Raw genomic sequence first — 15,396 nt, 5'->3', positions numbered from 1 at the left:
GTACATGTAGTTTTTAAATTGTCAAATTGCCTATAAACTCGGGTAATTGTGATATTTCATGTTGGTGACGAGGTGGTCATAAGAATTTTGAAGCTTTATAATTAAATGCATATATGTGACTGTGTATAAGCTTTGATCCTCAGGTGACCGTTAAAGCCTAATGCCCGCTTGTAAATATCTTTTACCTTATAATAAAACTCTCTTTAAAATTTTGATGGGGGGGGGGGGGCAAATAATGCACAATTCCACATTTAGATTTTTCATTTGCAATATTTTTTATGGACAATATTTTGGTGTATATTTGATTCATAGTAGCCAATGAACAATTTATCATACAGTAAACATGAAGTTTTAATATTATATGGTTTTTATTTCCAGAGACAAAATTTTCATTGCATTAACAAAATGTTTGAAAGATGAAGATCCAAATGTTCGAAAGGTAAGATTATTGTATTTTGAAACTGAATAAAAAAGGTTTGATTAATAACAAAAAGCAGAAATAAAATGTTGTGTTAATTTTTAAGGATTAAAAATTTACCCTGATATAGATACCTACAATTTTTGGTCTTTGGTTAATGATATTATTGGATAGAAGATGGAGCTGTTGATTAAGTTCAGATCAAATTCATAACAAACATGTTGATAAAGATACATACATGTATTCTAAAGATAGCAGCTGTACATTCTTTGCAGAATGCTAGATAAAAATGTATTTTGCCTTTTAATTTTTTTATATATATATAAAACTGAAAACTTTAATTCCAGTGTAAAATTGTATATGTTTATCATATATTAGGGAGCCTCTTATGCAATTGGAAATGCTGCCTTCCATTCATCTGAGCTTTACATGAAATTAAAACCGGTCATCCCAACTATGATGGAACTCCTTAGAGATCCAATGGCAAAAACTAGGGCAAATGCTGCAAGTAAGTAAACAATGAGATGGAGTGTCCTTGAAGGTGGTGGTTGTAGCTCCACACCAAGTACAGTAGAACATGCTTATAACAAACCTGGATTATGATGAATTGATCCCTATAGTGAAGTGAGGTTCATTCCCTGTGAGTTTTAAACATGCTGCAAAGCTTAAGGAATGACATTAGTAACAAATAATGCAAAATTGCCCATTCTTTGCACTTCATTGCAAGCACGTTTTACTGTACATTGTACATGTAAATATGTACAATACAGTTAAACTCTATAGAGCAAACACAGATACAGCAAAATTACCGGAAAACTTGAAGTGTTTTTGAAGTCTGTGGTAACTTTCTTTAAAATTTTTCAGTTTATAAAGGACTACTTCTCTTTTTATGTGGAAATAATAAAGAATTAGAGAAAATTTCATGGCAACTAAATAACATCCTGCCCTAGAACCACTTGGACAGAGAATAAATAAAAAAATACAGAGACAGCTTTTTTTCTTAACGTCAAAATAACATCAAATATAGTAGACATAAAAGAGCAATATTTTAAATCAATTTGAATTTTAAAAAATTTGATATATTCCAGTATACAGTAAAACATGGTTATAGCGAACACACTTATAATGAACTGACACTTTCAGCAAAATGACTTTTATTCCCTGTGACTTTACTTTGTGTTTTAAACTTAATGGATATAACGAATTACACTTATAACGAAGCAAAATAGCCTGTGCCTGGCATGTTTCTAAGATTAATTTATAATTTATAACTTTTAAATGAGGTCAGAGTGGAAGGCCAAATTTTGTGTACCTTGTAATGTAAACAATAAACTATATGAGGTATCAGACAACCCAACTTTTTAAAAGATTTTCTATTTCAAAATAAACAGTAAAAATAACTTAAATTTTAAATATTTTATCTTTAGTACACTTTATTTCTAATGTAATATTTCATATTGATTACCATATCAAATACCCTTACACAAGGCTACTGGTATAGGTGTTTCTATCCAACTGAGCTAATCAAACTGCATATGTATAGTTATGTTTTTACAAAAAAAATTAAATCATACAATTAAAAGAGTCATACTTAGTACTAACAATTTGTCAAAGCTAGTGCACATTATGACGTCATAATATAAAGTCATTTCTTTACCACTCAAGTTCATAAAACACATTAACAAAACAGTGTCAGCACAAGGGCATATTCCATTTTAAATTTTTTTTTTGTGAATTTTAAAAACTTTACTTTAGTAACTGATTTCAGATTAACAAAACAATATATCCCGTCAATTGGTACAAAGAAGATTATGACAATACTCAATCTGAGTTTCAATATTATCTAGTTTTAGGTACATTCTATAAAAACATTTATTTCTTTATCTTAGATTTTAACTGAACAAAAATAGTTATGACTGCGTTGTGTTTAGTTTTACAGTTTTACTTTTAAGCTCACCTGAACCAAAGGTTCAAGTGAGCTTTTCTGATCACCTGTTATCCGCCGTCCGTCCCTCCGTCAACTTTTCACATTTTTGACTTCCTCTCTAAAAGCACTGGGCCAAATTTAACCAAAGTTTAACATAGAAATACGTAGGAAAAATGAAGAACCACTGCACCAGAAATGCCCAATATTTACACAAAAGCCTGTATATGATGAAGATTCTAAATTGTAAAAATCAAGACCCCCAGACAAAAACTTTGGCCCCAGGAGGAGTTCAAGGTTTAACAATATAGGAAACATGTTAAAAAAATCTTCTCAGGAACTACAATGCAACAGTCTGGGATATTACTATACATAGATCCTTGACTATTGTAGATTCTTAATTTTTATATGACCCCCGGACCAACAATGGGGGCCCAGAAGGGTATCAAAGTGAAACATAGAAGTATATAGGGAAAGTGTTTAAAAATCTCCTTCTCAAGCACTCAATGCTACAGTTTTGGAGATTATTATTCAAGCATCCTCGATTTGCGACGATTCTGGAATTGTGAAAGCCGTGACCCCTAGACAAATACTGGGGATCCAGGCTGGATTCAAAGTTAACATAGAAATATAGGGAACATGTTTGAATTTTCTCAAGAACTACAGTGCAACAGTTTATGGGATTACTATGCAAGCATCTGTGGCTATTAGATAGATATCGAGACCCGGTGTCATATAATATTTTGATACCGCGAAATATTGAACCCGGGTTCAATATATTATGCGATATTATGAACCCGGGTTCAAAATATCGCTGCGATATATTGAACCCCCCCATAAAATATTGAACCCGGGGTTCAAAATATTATGGCCGCGATATTTTGAAACCCTCTCGAATTTTCATTGCTCTTTGAGAGGGGGTTCAAAATATTATGGCTGCGATATATTGAACCCCCTACCTATTTCCAATTCCCTTTGGAGAGGGTATTCAAAATATTATGGCTGCGATATATTGAACCCCCTACCTATTTCCAATTCCCATTGGAGAGGGGGTTCAAAATATTATGGCTGCGATATTTTGAATCCCCCTCTATTTTTTTTTGTTATTGGAGAGGGGGTTCAAAATATTATTGTTTCCAATTCCCTTTGGAGAGGGGGTTCAAAATATTATGGCTGCGATATATTGAACCCCCTACCTATTTCCAATTCCCATTGGAGAGGGGGTTCAAAATATTATGGCCGCGATATTTTGAATCCCCCTCTATTTTTTTTTGCTATTGGAGAGGGGGTTCAAAATATTATTGTTTCCAATTCCCTTTGGAGAGGGGGTTCAAAATATTATGGCTGCGATATTTTGAACCCCCCTCCATTTTTTATTGCTATTGGAGAGGGGGTTCAAAATATTATGGCCGCGATATATTGAACCCCCTACCTATTTCCAATTCCCATTGGAGAGGGGTTTCATAATATTATGGCCGCGATATATTGAACCCCCTACTGTTTCAAATTTCCATTGGAGAGGGGGTTCAAAATATTATGGTCGCGATATATAGAACCCCCTACCTATTTCCAATTCCCTTTTGAGAGGGGGTTCAAAATATTATGGCTGCGATATTTTGAATCCCCCTCTATTTTTTTTTGTTATTGGAGAGGGGGTTCAAAATATTATTGTTTCCAATTCCCTTTGGAGAGGGGGTTCAAAATATTATGGCTGCGATATATTGAACCCCCTACCTATTTCCAATTCCCATTGGAGAGGGGGTTCAAAATATTATGGCCGCGATATTTTGAATCCCCTCTATTTTTTTTTGCTATTGGAGAGGGGGTTCAAAATATTATTGTTTCCAATTCCCTTTGGAGAGGGGGTTCAAAATATTATGGCTGCGATATTTTGAACCCCCCTCCATTTTTTATTGCTATTGGAGAGGGGGTTCAATAGTTATGGCCGCGATATATTGAACCCCCTACCTATTTCCAATTCCCATTGGAGAGGGGGTTCAAAATATTATGGCTGCGATATTTTGAATCCCCCTCTATTTTTTTTTGTTATTTGAGAGGGGGTTCAAAATATTATGGCCGCGATATATTGAACCCCCTACCTATTTCCAATTCCCTTTGGAGAGGGTATTCAAAATATTATAGCTGCGATATATTGAACCCCCTACCTATTTCCAATTCCCATTGGAGAGGGGGTTCAAAATATTATGGCTGCGATATTTTGAATCCCCCTCTATTTTTTTTTGTTATTAGAGAGGGGGTTCAAAATATTATTGTTTCCAATTCCCTTTGGAGAGGGGGTTCAAAATATTATGGCTGCGATATATTGAACCCCCTACCTATTTCCAATTCCCATTGGAGAGGGGGTTCAAAATATTATGGCCGCGATATTTTGAATCCCCCTCTATTTTTTTTTGCTATTGGAGAGGGGGTTCAAAATATTATTGTTTCCAATTCCCTTTGGAGAGGGGGTTCAAAATATTATGGCTGCGATATATTGAACCCCCTACCTATTTCCAATTCCCATTGGAGAGGGGGTTCAAAATATTATGGCCACGATATTTTGAACCCCCCTCTATTTTTTTTGCTATTGGAGAGGGGGTTCAAAATATTATGGCCGCGATATATTGAACACCCTACCTATTTCCAATTCCCATTGGAGAGGGGTTTCAAAATATTATGGCCGCGATATATTGAACCCCCTACTGTTTCAAATTTCCTTTGGAGAGGGGGTTCAAAATATTATGGTCGCGATATATAGAACCCCCTACCTATTTCCAATTCCCTTTTGAGAGGGGGTTCAAAATATTATGGCTGCGATATTTTGAACCCCCTACCTATTTCCAATTCCCATTGGAGAGGAGGTTCAAAATATTATGGCCACGATATTTTGAATCCCCCTCTATTTGTATTTGCTATTGGAGAGGGGGTTCAAAATATTATTGTTTCCAATTCCCTTTGGAGAGGGGGTTCAAAATATTATGGCCGCGATATATTGAACCCCCTACCTATTTCCAATTCCCTTTGGAGAGGGGGTTCAAAATATTATGGCTGCGATATTTTGAACCCCCTACCTATTTCCAATTCCCATTGGAGAAGGGGTTCAAAATATTATGGCCGCCATATTTTGAATCCCCCTCTATTTTTATTGCTATTGGAGAGGGGGTTAAAAATATTATGGCCGCGATATATTGAACCCCCCCCCCTACTGTTTCCAATTTCCTTTGGAGAGGGGGTAAAAATATTATGGCCGCGATATTTTGAACCCCCTACCTATTTCCAATTCCCATTGGAGAGGAGGTTCAAAATATTATGGCCACGATATTTTGAATCCCCCTCTATTTGTATTTGCTATTGGAGAGGGGGTTCAAAATATTATTGTTTCCAATTCCCTTTGGAGAGGGGGTTCAAAATATTATGGCCGCGATATATTGAACCCCCTACCTATTTCCAATTCCCTTTGGAGAGGGGGTTCAAAATATTATGGCTGCGATATTTTGAACCCCCTACCTATTTCCAATTCCCATTGGAGAAGGGGTTCAAAATATTATGGCCGCCATATTTTGAATCCCCCTCTATTTTTATTGCTATTGGAGAGGGGGTTAAAAATATTATGGCCGCGATATATTGAACCCCCCCCCCTACTGTTTCCAATTTCCTTTGGAGAGGGGGTAAAAATATTATGGCCGCGATATATTGAACCCGCTACCTATTTCCAATTCCCATTGGAGAGGGGGTTCAAAATATTATGGCTGCGATATATTGAACCCCCTACTTATTTCTAATTCTCTTGGATTATTTTGAACCCCCTCTCCAATACCAGTGAAAAATAGAGGGGGGTTCAAAATATCGCGGCCATAATATTTTGAACCCCCTCTCCAATGGGAATTGGAAAAAGGTAGGGGGTTCAATATATCGCGGCCATAATATTTTGAACCCCCTCTCCAATACCAATGAAAAATAGAGGGGGGTTCAAAATATCGCGGCCATAAAATTTGGAACCCCCTCTCCAATGGGAATTGGAAAAAGATAGGGGGTTCAATATATTGCAGCCATAATATTTTGAACCCCCTCTCCAATACCAATGAAAAATAGAGGGGGGTTCAAAATATCGCGACCATAATATTTTGAACCCCCTTTCCAATGGGAATTTGAAAAAGGTAGGGGGTTCAATATATCGCAGCCATAATATTTTGAACCCCCTCTCCAATACCAATGAAAAATAGAGGGGGGTTCAAAATATCGCGGCCATAAAATTTTGAACCCCCTCTCCAATGGGAATTGGAAAATATGTAGGGGGTTCAAAATATCGCGGCCATAATATATTGAACCCCCTCTCCAATAGCAATGAAAAATAGAGGGGGAGTCAAAATATCGCAGCCATAATATTTTGAACCCCCTTTCCAATGGGAATTTGAAAAAGGTAGGGGGTTCAATATATCGCAGCCATAATATTTTGAACCCCCTCTCCAATACCAATGAAAAATAGAGGGGGGTTCAAAATATCGCGGCCATAAAATTTGGAACCCCTCTCCAATGGGAATTGGAAAAAGATAGGGGGTTCAATATATTGCGGCCATAATATTTTGAACCCCCTCTCCAATACCAATGAAAAATAGAGGGGGGTTCAAAATATCGCAACCATAATATTTTGAACCCCCTTTCCAATGGGAATTTGAAAAAGGTAGGGGGTTCAATATATCGCAGCCATAATATTTTGAACCCCCTCTCCAATACCAATGAAAAATAGAGGGGGGTTCAAAATATCGCGGCCATAAAATTTGGAACCCCCTCTCCAATGGGAATTGGAAAAAGATAGGGGGTTCAATATATTGCAGCCATAATATTTTGAACCCCCTCTCCAATACCAATGAAAAATAGAGGGGGGTTCAAAATATCGCGACCATAATATTTTGAACCCCCTTTCCAATGGGAATTTGAAAAAGGTAGGGGGTTCAATATATCGCAGCCATAATATTTTGAACCCCCTCTCCAATACCAATGAAAAATAGAGGGGGGTTCAAAATATCGCGGCCATAAAATTTTGAACCCCCTCTCCAATGGGAATTGGAAAATATGTAGGGGGTTCAAAATATCGCGGCCATAATATATTGAACCCCCTCTCCAATAGCAATGAAAAATAGAGGGGGGTTCAAAATATCGCAGCCATAATATTTTGAACCCCCTTTCCAATGGGAATTTGAAAAAGGTAGGGGGTTCAATATATCGCAGCCATAATATTTTGAACCCCCTCTCCAATACCAATGAAAAATAGAGGGGGGTTCAAAATATCGCAGCCATAATATTTTGAACCCCCTTCCCAATGGGAATTTGAAAAAGGTAGGGGGTTCAAAATATCGTGGCCATAATATTTTGAACCCCCTCTCCAATGGGAATTGGAAAAAGGTAGGGGGTTCAATATATCGCAGCCATAATATTTTGAACCCCCTCTCCAATACCAATGAAAAATAGAGGGGGGTTCAAAATATCGCGGCCATAAAATTTGGAACCCCCTCTCCAATGGGAATTGGAAAAAGATAGGGGGTTCAATATATTGCGGCCATAATACTTTGAACCCCCTCTCCAATACCAATGAAAAATAGAGGGGGGTTCAAAATATCGCAACCATAATATTTTGAACCCCCTTTCCAATGGGAATTTGAAAAAGGTAGGGGGTTCAATATATCGCAGCCATAATATTTTGAACCCCCTCTCCAATACCAATGAAAAATAGAGGGGGGTTCAAAATATCGCGGCCATAAAATTTTGAACCCCCTCTCCAATGGGAATTGGAAAATATGTAGGGGGTTCAAAATATCGCGGCCATAATATATTGAACCCCCTCTCCAATAGCAATGAAAAATAGAGGGGGGTTCAAAATATCGCAGCCATAATATTTTGAACCCCCTTTCCAATGGGAATTTGAAAAAGGTAGGGGGTTCAATATATCGCAGCCATAATATTTTGAACCCCCTCTCCAATACCAATGAAAAATAGAGGGGGGTTCAAAATATCGCGGCCATAAAATTTGGAACCCCCTCTCCAATGGGAATTGGAAAATATGTAGGGGGTTCAAAATATCGCGGCCATAATATATTGAACCCCCTCTCCAATAGCAATGAAAAATAGAGGGGGGTTCAAAATATCGTGGCCATAATATTTTGAACCCCCTCTCCAATGGGAATTGGAAAAAGGTAGGGGGTTCAATATATCGCAGCCATAATATTTTGAACCCCCTCTCCAATACCAATGAAAAATAGAGGGGGGTTCAAAATATCGCGGCCATAATATTTTGAACCCCCTCTCCAATGGGAATTGGAAAAAGGTAGGGGGTTCAAAATATCGCGGCCATAAAATTTTGAACCCCCTCTCCAATGGGAATTGGAAAATATGTAGGGGGTTCAAAATATCGCGGCCATAATATATTGAACCCCTTTCCAATGGCAATGAAAAATAGAGGGGGGTTCAAAATATCGCGGCCATAAAATATTGAACCTGGGTTCAATATTTTATGGGGGGGTTCAATATATCGCAGCGATATTTTGAACCCGGGTTCAATATATCGCGGGGTTCAAAATATTATATGACACCGGGACTAATACTGTGGCCCCAAGAGGGGTTTAAAGTTTAACATAAAAGTAAAAACAGTCTAGTTGGACTCCGTTTTGGGAGTCGAATTTATGGCCAAGTTTTTCATTTTAAAAATTCATCTTACATAATACAAGTAAACAGTTACGAACATATGACATAAATATGGCTCATACACGTTCAGAAATATGTTTTTTAAAGTTTAAAATTAATTTTGGCATGTTTTGGGGCAATTTAAAACATTTACCGTATTTAGAAAAAGGGGCATAACTCACAAGTTGTTTACATTAGAAACGCCATTTTACCGCAATGCATGATGGAGCCAAAGACTCCGTTTTGGGAATTAACTCCGTTTTCGGAGTCCCGAATAGACTGAAAAAGGAAAAGTGTTCAAAAATCTTATTCTCGTGAACTACAATGCTTCAGTTTGTCAGATAATTAAGTAAGCATCCATAAAAAAGTGTTAATTCTAAATCATAAAAGCCATGACCCTTGATCTTATACTGGGGCCCAAAAAAGGGGTTCAAAGTTAAACTTAGAAATATAGAGGGAAAATGTTAAAAAATCTTTTTCTGAAGAACTACAATGCTTCAACATATGAGATTAGTTTGCAAGTATCCTTAATGTTATGTTCCTCTAAATTTAAAAAAAAGCTGTTACCACTGGACTTATACTAGGGTCCCCAAGAGGGATGAAGAATGTTTAAAAATTTTCTTCTCTAGAACTACACTGTTACAGTTTGTGAGATTACTATGCAAGGGTCTTCAAATAGTGTAGATTTAAAATTGTTAAAGCCATCCATAAACAATGGACCAATGCTGGGGCCCTAGAAAGGGGTTCAAAGTTTAAAATGGAAATAGCATATGCTAGAATGTTCCAAGTAAATGTTCAGGTGAGTGATGTGGCCCATGGGCCTCTTGTTTTAATCTCATCCTTTTAATCATATTATGTTAAGGCTTATTAGATAAAATGTTTACGTCATTTATGTGTATGAAGAAGGCATTATAGCTTTGAAATTATTAGTCATTAATACTGTAGAATATTGCACAAAACAAGTTCATTAAAATAATGCTTTAATTATTTGATACTACATGAGCTGTTTGTTGTACTTATAGAACTGCTGAAATAATTGGAATGATGAATAAAAGATACTGAGAAATCTATTTAGAAAGTTGGTATAAAGATGTGTTTGAATTATTCTTTAAGAAAATAGTGCAACCCTAAATTAGAATGGATGGAAACTCAAATTCAGTGGTATTCATGGGTAGTCCTCCCACATGAATTTAAGTCCTCAACGAAAGCTAATTGAGAAAGAGTTATCTTTCTTACTGATACTGAAAACTGACGCATCCACGAAAATACATCCCAATGGATAAGCAAAAATAAAACCATATTCCACGAAATTAAATGATCCCACGGTAACTTTGACATTTTCTTAAGGGTAGATACGTAAGTGTCTGATATTGATGAATCCTGTAGTTACTAACTCTCGTGCTGTGTATATCTGCGCATCATGTTACCTAAAGGTTCAAGTGCATACACAAAAAATTTATATACCACGCATTTTGTGATGATTAATCGGTATACAGTGTATTTATTTTTCATGGTAGCCAATTTTCGTGGAATGTCATTTTTTTCACCGTTTTATTTGGACATAATTTTATGTTTTATTTGCTTGATTCATAAATTACTGGGTTTTTTTAAATAATTTGTTCCTGATGTAAATTTGTTGTTGAGGGGTACACATGAAATCCACGAAGATGGAAACAACAAAAAATATAATGATTCCACTGTAGTGCCTGATATACAACTGATATTTTTTTTATTTCCCAGTCTAATGATTGGTCCTTCCATGACGGACACTGTTTCCAGACAGGAAATAAAATTATATCAGTCTCAATAAATTCACGATTTTTTCTTTTTATTTTGAACAGGTGCCTGTGGTAATTTTGGAATTCATTCCAATGTCCTAGTTTTGGATTTGAAGAAATCAAAAGTTGTTGCCAGGTAATTTCTTCTTAGTATTATCTAAAAATATTTTATTGACATTTCTAGGTGACAAATAAGCTACATGTAGTTTGTGATTTAATTGAAGGGAGTGTGTACAGAAGAACTTTTTTTGTTTTAAAACGAAGCTTAGAATCACGGAAAATCTTTCTTTGGATACATATGATTTTTACAAAGACAAGATTTTACTTGTTCAATTTACCTATCCAATACTTTTTTGTGAACTTTTCCTAAAATTATGCTCATAAAAAAGAAATTCCTTGAATTTATATGTTTACAGTTTGAATTTAGAACATTTCTCCTTTTTCTTTCCTTGTAAAATTTCATGTTCATGGTATCTTAATTGACTTATATCCAGTACATATATTATAATTTTTAACATTTGCTGATGAAGTGCAGGATTGTATGCATTTTGATCTTGTATTTGATTATCTTTAGGTTGTTAGACTTGGTTTGTCGAGAACAACAACAGAGTGTTCAAATTAGTGCAATACTGGCCCTGAGAAGTCTCTCCAATTTGGATGACCTCAGAAAGGTAAGATACTTAGTGTCAACACTTTACGGTAATTATTTGTTGCAGATGCAGTGCAAATTGTTTACCTTTTTAAATGACAATAAAGGGTTCAGGAAAAGAAGAGTTGAAGACTTGTTTCTTTTTTGAGGACCTACTTTAAAGCTGACATGAATTCAGAAATGCTTGGGTCGCCACATCAGTTTCGATCGTTCCTCAACTGCCACTGGGGTAGATAAACTGGTCGAGGAAGTTACAGATGAGGCATTCAGGCTAAACAGACTTCTAAATGATAGAACTACACAATGTAGTAATATATTTGTGGACAAGAATGAAAGAAACTACAATCAATAAAAAATAAAAGATGGTTTATTCTTAGATAAAATTTCCATTTGATATTTATGAATTCATATCAGCTTTAACAATCAGAATCATTCATCTTTGTAAGGCTGTTGTCCAATTTTTTTCTAGATGGCCACACTTAGCAGTTCCTTAAAAAAGAGCAATTAATAATGCTCCAATTTTTTATTTAAAAAATCATGACTATTTTGATTTTCAACTTAGGAAATGATAACACACAATGCTGTGGATAAGTTGAACAATGTAACTGTGGCCAACACACCACGTCCTTCCTCTTCTATCATGTCCAACTCAAACAGTGTCCAGGTGAATCGGAGTATCCACAGCAGTCACGGACAAGGCAATGCCACTGTCTACACTCACTGCAGTAAGCTGGTCAGGCTATTACAGGGCAAATCGTAGGCTCCCAGGCTCCAGCTGTGATGAATTAAACAATGTCAAAGGGTCACTTCAGTTGTTGTGAAGAAAATGATCACTGTGAATGTGTACTATTATGTTGGAAGATATTTTCATCTTCGAAATAAAAGCAGGGAAAGACTTGTGTGATGGTCACCAGAAAAAAATATTCATTCCTCAAAGTGCTATAGAAATTCAGGATGTTTGTTGATGGAACTGAAACATCAGTGAATTTGATGATGTTTTGGCACATTATTTAGGTTATGGTTTGAATACAAAAGATATGAATAAAGAGCTTTTATATGTGTTGGTATCAGGTGGAGAAGCAAAGATCCATTGTATTTTATTTTATTGTACTGAATTGAAAAACAATCATTGTAGACTCTAGAAAAGCGCTTTATCTGAGTTATTTCCAAAACTGATTCAGTACCAGTATGTGCCAACAAAGTATTATGGTGTTCATAAATCTGTTTTCAAGTAATTTATTATACAGATGTGTGGTTCCCTGTCTGAATCGGTTAACATTAGTGGGGGGTTTGAACTTTCAGAATAATCTTGCATCGTTAAACATTCAAGGTGCACTTCCTCTCAGTATGTTTGTATCTATATTTATTTTCTTCAAAAATGCATTAGTTGCGATTGAACTACTTTTAATTTAGGCTTATCTTTTCAGACAAATGAACAAGGCTCACTTTGAAAACAGAATAGAAACTTTACATCAGAATACACTTATGTAAACTTTGAATTATATCAAGAGTTAAACACAAATCTTTTTGCGGATGTGTATGACGTCACAAATAATTGCATTCACTGACTTTTCCAACGTGAATTGCCAAAAAATAATGATATTCTTTTTAGAAAACATTAGGAAACATGGGTCATAGTCTTTATCAATATAAACATAATACGTTTGATACGTAAAATGTTTGTAATGTAAATTCTTGAAACTCGTTGTGGTTATATGCGGCCATCAGTTCCTGTCAAAATCTACCCTGATTTTTGACTTGAAAAGTGTTACAATACATGTATTAAGGTACCTCACTACACCGAGCCTTATACTTTTTAAGATACTACGTCACAAGATGGTGATTTAAATGTTTTGTTAAAGTGTTTGTATCAATCGATTCAGATGCACATCGTCATAGCTCAGTGGTTAAAGTATCAGGCTTGTGAACCGCAGGTTATGAGTTGGAATCCACCTGGAGCTTTTGTTTATGTTAACTGAATAAAATTTTTGAAAATATCATTTTTTATCTAAAATTGCACACTTTTTCGCCTATTTGACATATATACTTCTTATCCGTCATGCTCTCTATCATAATGAAGTAAATTTATGCTGATTTGAGAAACTATTTCAAGGTGTAGTGAGGAACCTTAACAAAAAAAACCCCCAAACAAACAAACATAGAAGTTCGTTGTATTGATGACGTCATATTGCCATTAAGAATTAAATAGGAAGTCGTAGAACTTGTTTCTGAAAATGTAAATACAAAAACTGTAGAACTAAACTATGTTCAAATTTAAGGGGAAAAGATATCACTTTTGTACTTAATTGTATTTTCATGTCTGAAATCGTTCTTCAACTAGATGTCAGCGAGAGTTATCACGCTTTATAGTGGGGACTTTGTACCTTTACCGCCATCTCAGCGTCCATAGCCGTCCATTGTCTTATCATGCCTTTGTGTATTTATTTAGCATTGAATGCAAGTATTGGACATACTGGTTTTTTTTGCATTGAAAAGCATCACATAGTTTGAGAACGAATGCAAGTATTTTTCATACAGGAGTGTCTAGAGTCCTGTATTGTACACTTAAAACACTGCATTTCAATTTCATTAGTTGATTTCTTGATTTACCTAAGATAGTCCGAGTTTGAAGAATATTGGTTCTGAAACAGACTGGTATGAAGTGTAATACGAGACTGATATAAAACTCACCAATATCAGACTGCCAAAGATAGAATAAAAGAGTACTAGATCACAACAGTGACATGAAAGCAATGTCTTCACCACATATTATTTTTCTTACTTTTAAATAATGGCACATTTATTTATTTTTTATTTTTTGGTCAAATCGTAAAATACAATTTCTAATCTTAAATATTATTGTTAAAAATATTGATAAATTTACTGCCTAATAAGTTATAAGATGAAATCGTGCAGAAAATTAAATTTCATATTGTTGGGTTTAATGATTTAAACAAACACAAAGAAAAACAAAACATGTTTAAAGTGAAATCTTTAATTAAAAGCTCAAGTCTTATACCACTGAACTACCCATATTTAGTTCACAACATTTGAGATTTCTAAAAGGTAGTATATTACATTTTGTCTTTGAGTGAAATGAAATCTATTATTATTTTCATGAAAATTCAAATGTTCAACAAAATGATATTGAATCATCACCCCAAGAATTTGCTAAATGAAGGTGGTACTATTTTCATGAAAAAAAAAAACATTATAGAGCACAAACCCGCGCTTTGAACTAATTGGCATTGAATTTCAAAAGACAAAAGACACTTTGAATAATTTTGTACGCGTACACCAGTTGGTTTTTGTCTCAATACTAGAATATGATTCGAGAATTGACCTTATTTAGGCATTGAACTCAATACATGTAATATGCTGAATATGCATCGCTGAAACGTAAAGCTTGAAAGAAATGATAGATATGTTGGTATTTTTATTTCATTATCTTATCAGTCATGCTTGTAAAAGACTTATTGCTCATCTGATTCACTCTTTCTTTTAGACATGGGGAACATGAGGTTAAATCAATGTATAACGTGTATTTACTATTGACTTCATCATTCCTTTGAGTTATTGTACCCACATTCAGTGTGGTTCTTTGATTTTGTGTTTGGTTGTATTTTTGTAATCTTTTGTTTTGTACATGTTTACACGTGTATGTATCTGACTTCTATAAACCGTCCACTACGATGAATTTTTAATTAAACTAATTTTAGATACTGATACATTTTTTGTTGGTTTTTACAAACATGAATGAATATATATGTATAAATTTTCAACATTTAGTTTGGTCTCCAATTTCAAGACTGTAATTTGATTCTGATTGGAAACAATCAATGAATAAAACAAAATGGCAGATAAAAAGTTTTTTAAAAGCATTAAGAGAAGACGTATGATCAACATTATGAAGTACATGTACATTTACGTGCCAAGTAAAAAGACTGAC

At 35.1% G+C, this 15,396-nt stretch overlaps 1 protein-coding gene across 3 annotated transcripts in view; it reads left to right on the top strand.

Moving 5' to 3' along the window:
• LOC128180076 (serine/threonine-protein kinase 36-like) overlaps positions 1–15,175 on the top strand; it is a 42,449-nt gene extending 27,274 nt beyond the window's left edge. For all 3 annotated transcript variants that reach the window (XM_052847902.1, XM_052847900.1, XM_052847901.1), the window contains 5 exons: positions 379–439; positions 797–926; positions 10,862–10,934; positions 11,373–11,469; positions 12,010–15,175. In XM_052847902.1, the coding sequence (XP_052703862.1) occupies positions 379–439; positions 797–926; positions 10,862–10,934; positions 11,373–11,469; positions 12,010–12,207 (559 nt within the window). In that variant the 3' untranslated portion in view covers positions 12,208–15,175. The remainder of the gene's footprint in view (positions 1–378; positions 440–796; positions 927–10,861; positions 10,935–11,372; positions 11,470–12,009) is intronic.
• Positions 15,176–15,396: the final 221 nt, after the last annotated feature.

This window comes from Crassostrea angulata, chromosome 4 (assembly GCF_025612915.1).
Source record: "Crassostrea angulata isolate pt1a10 chromosome 4, ASM2561291v2, whole genome shotgun sequence".
Lineage (NCBI taxonomy): Eukaryota > Metazoa > Mollusca > Bivalvia > Ostreida > Ostreidae > Magallana > Magallana angulata.
Note: the sequence above shows the minus strand (reverse complement) of the source record. Positions and strands in the feature narration are given on the sequence as shown.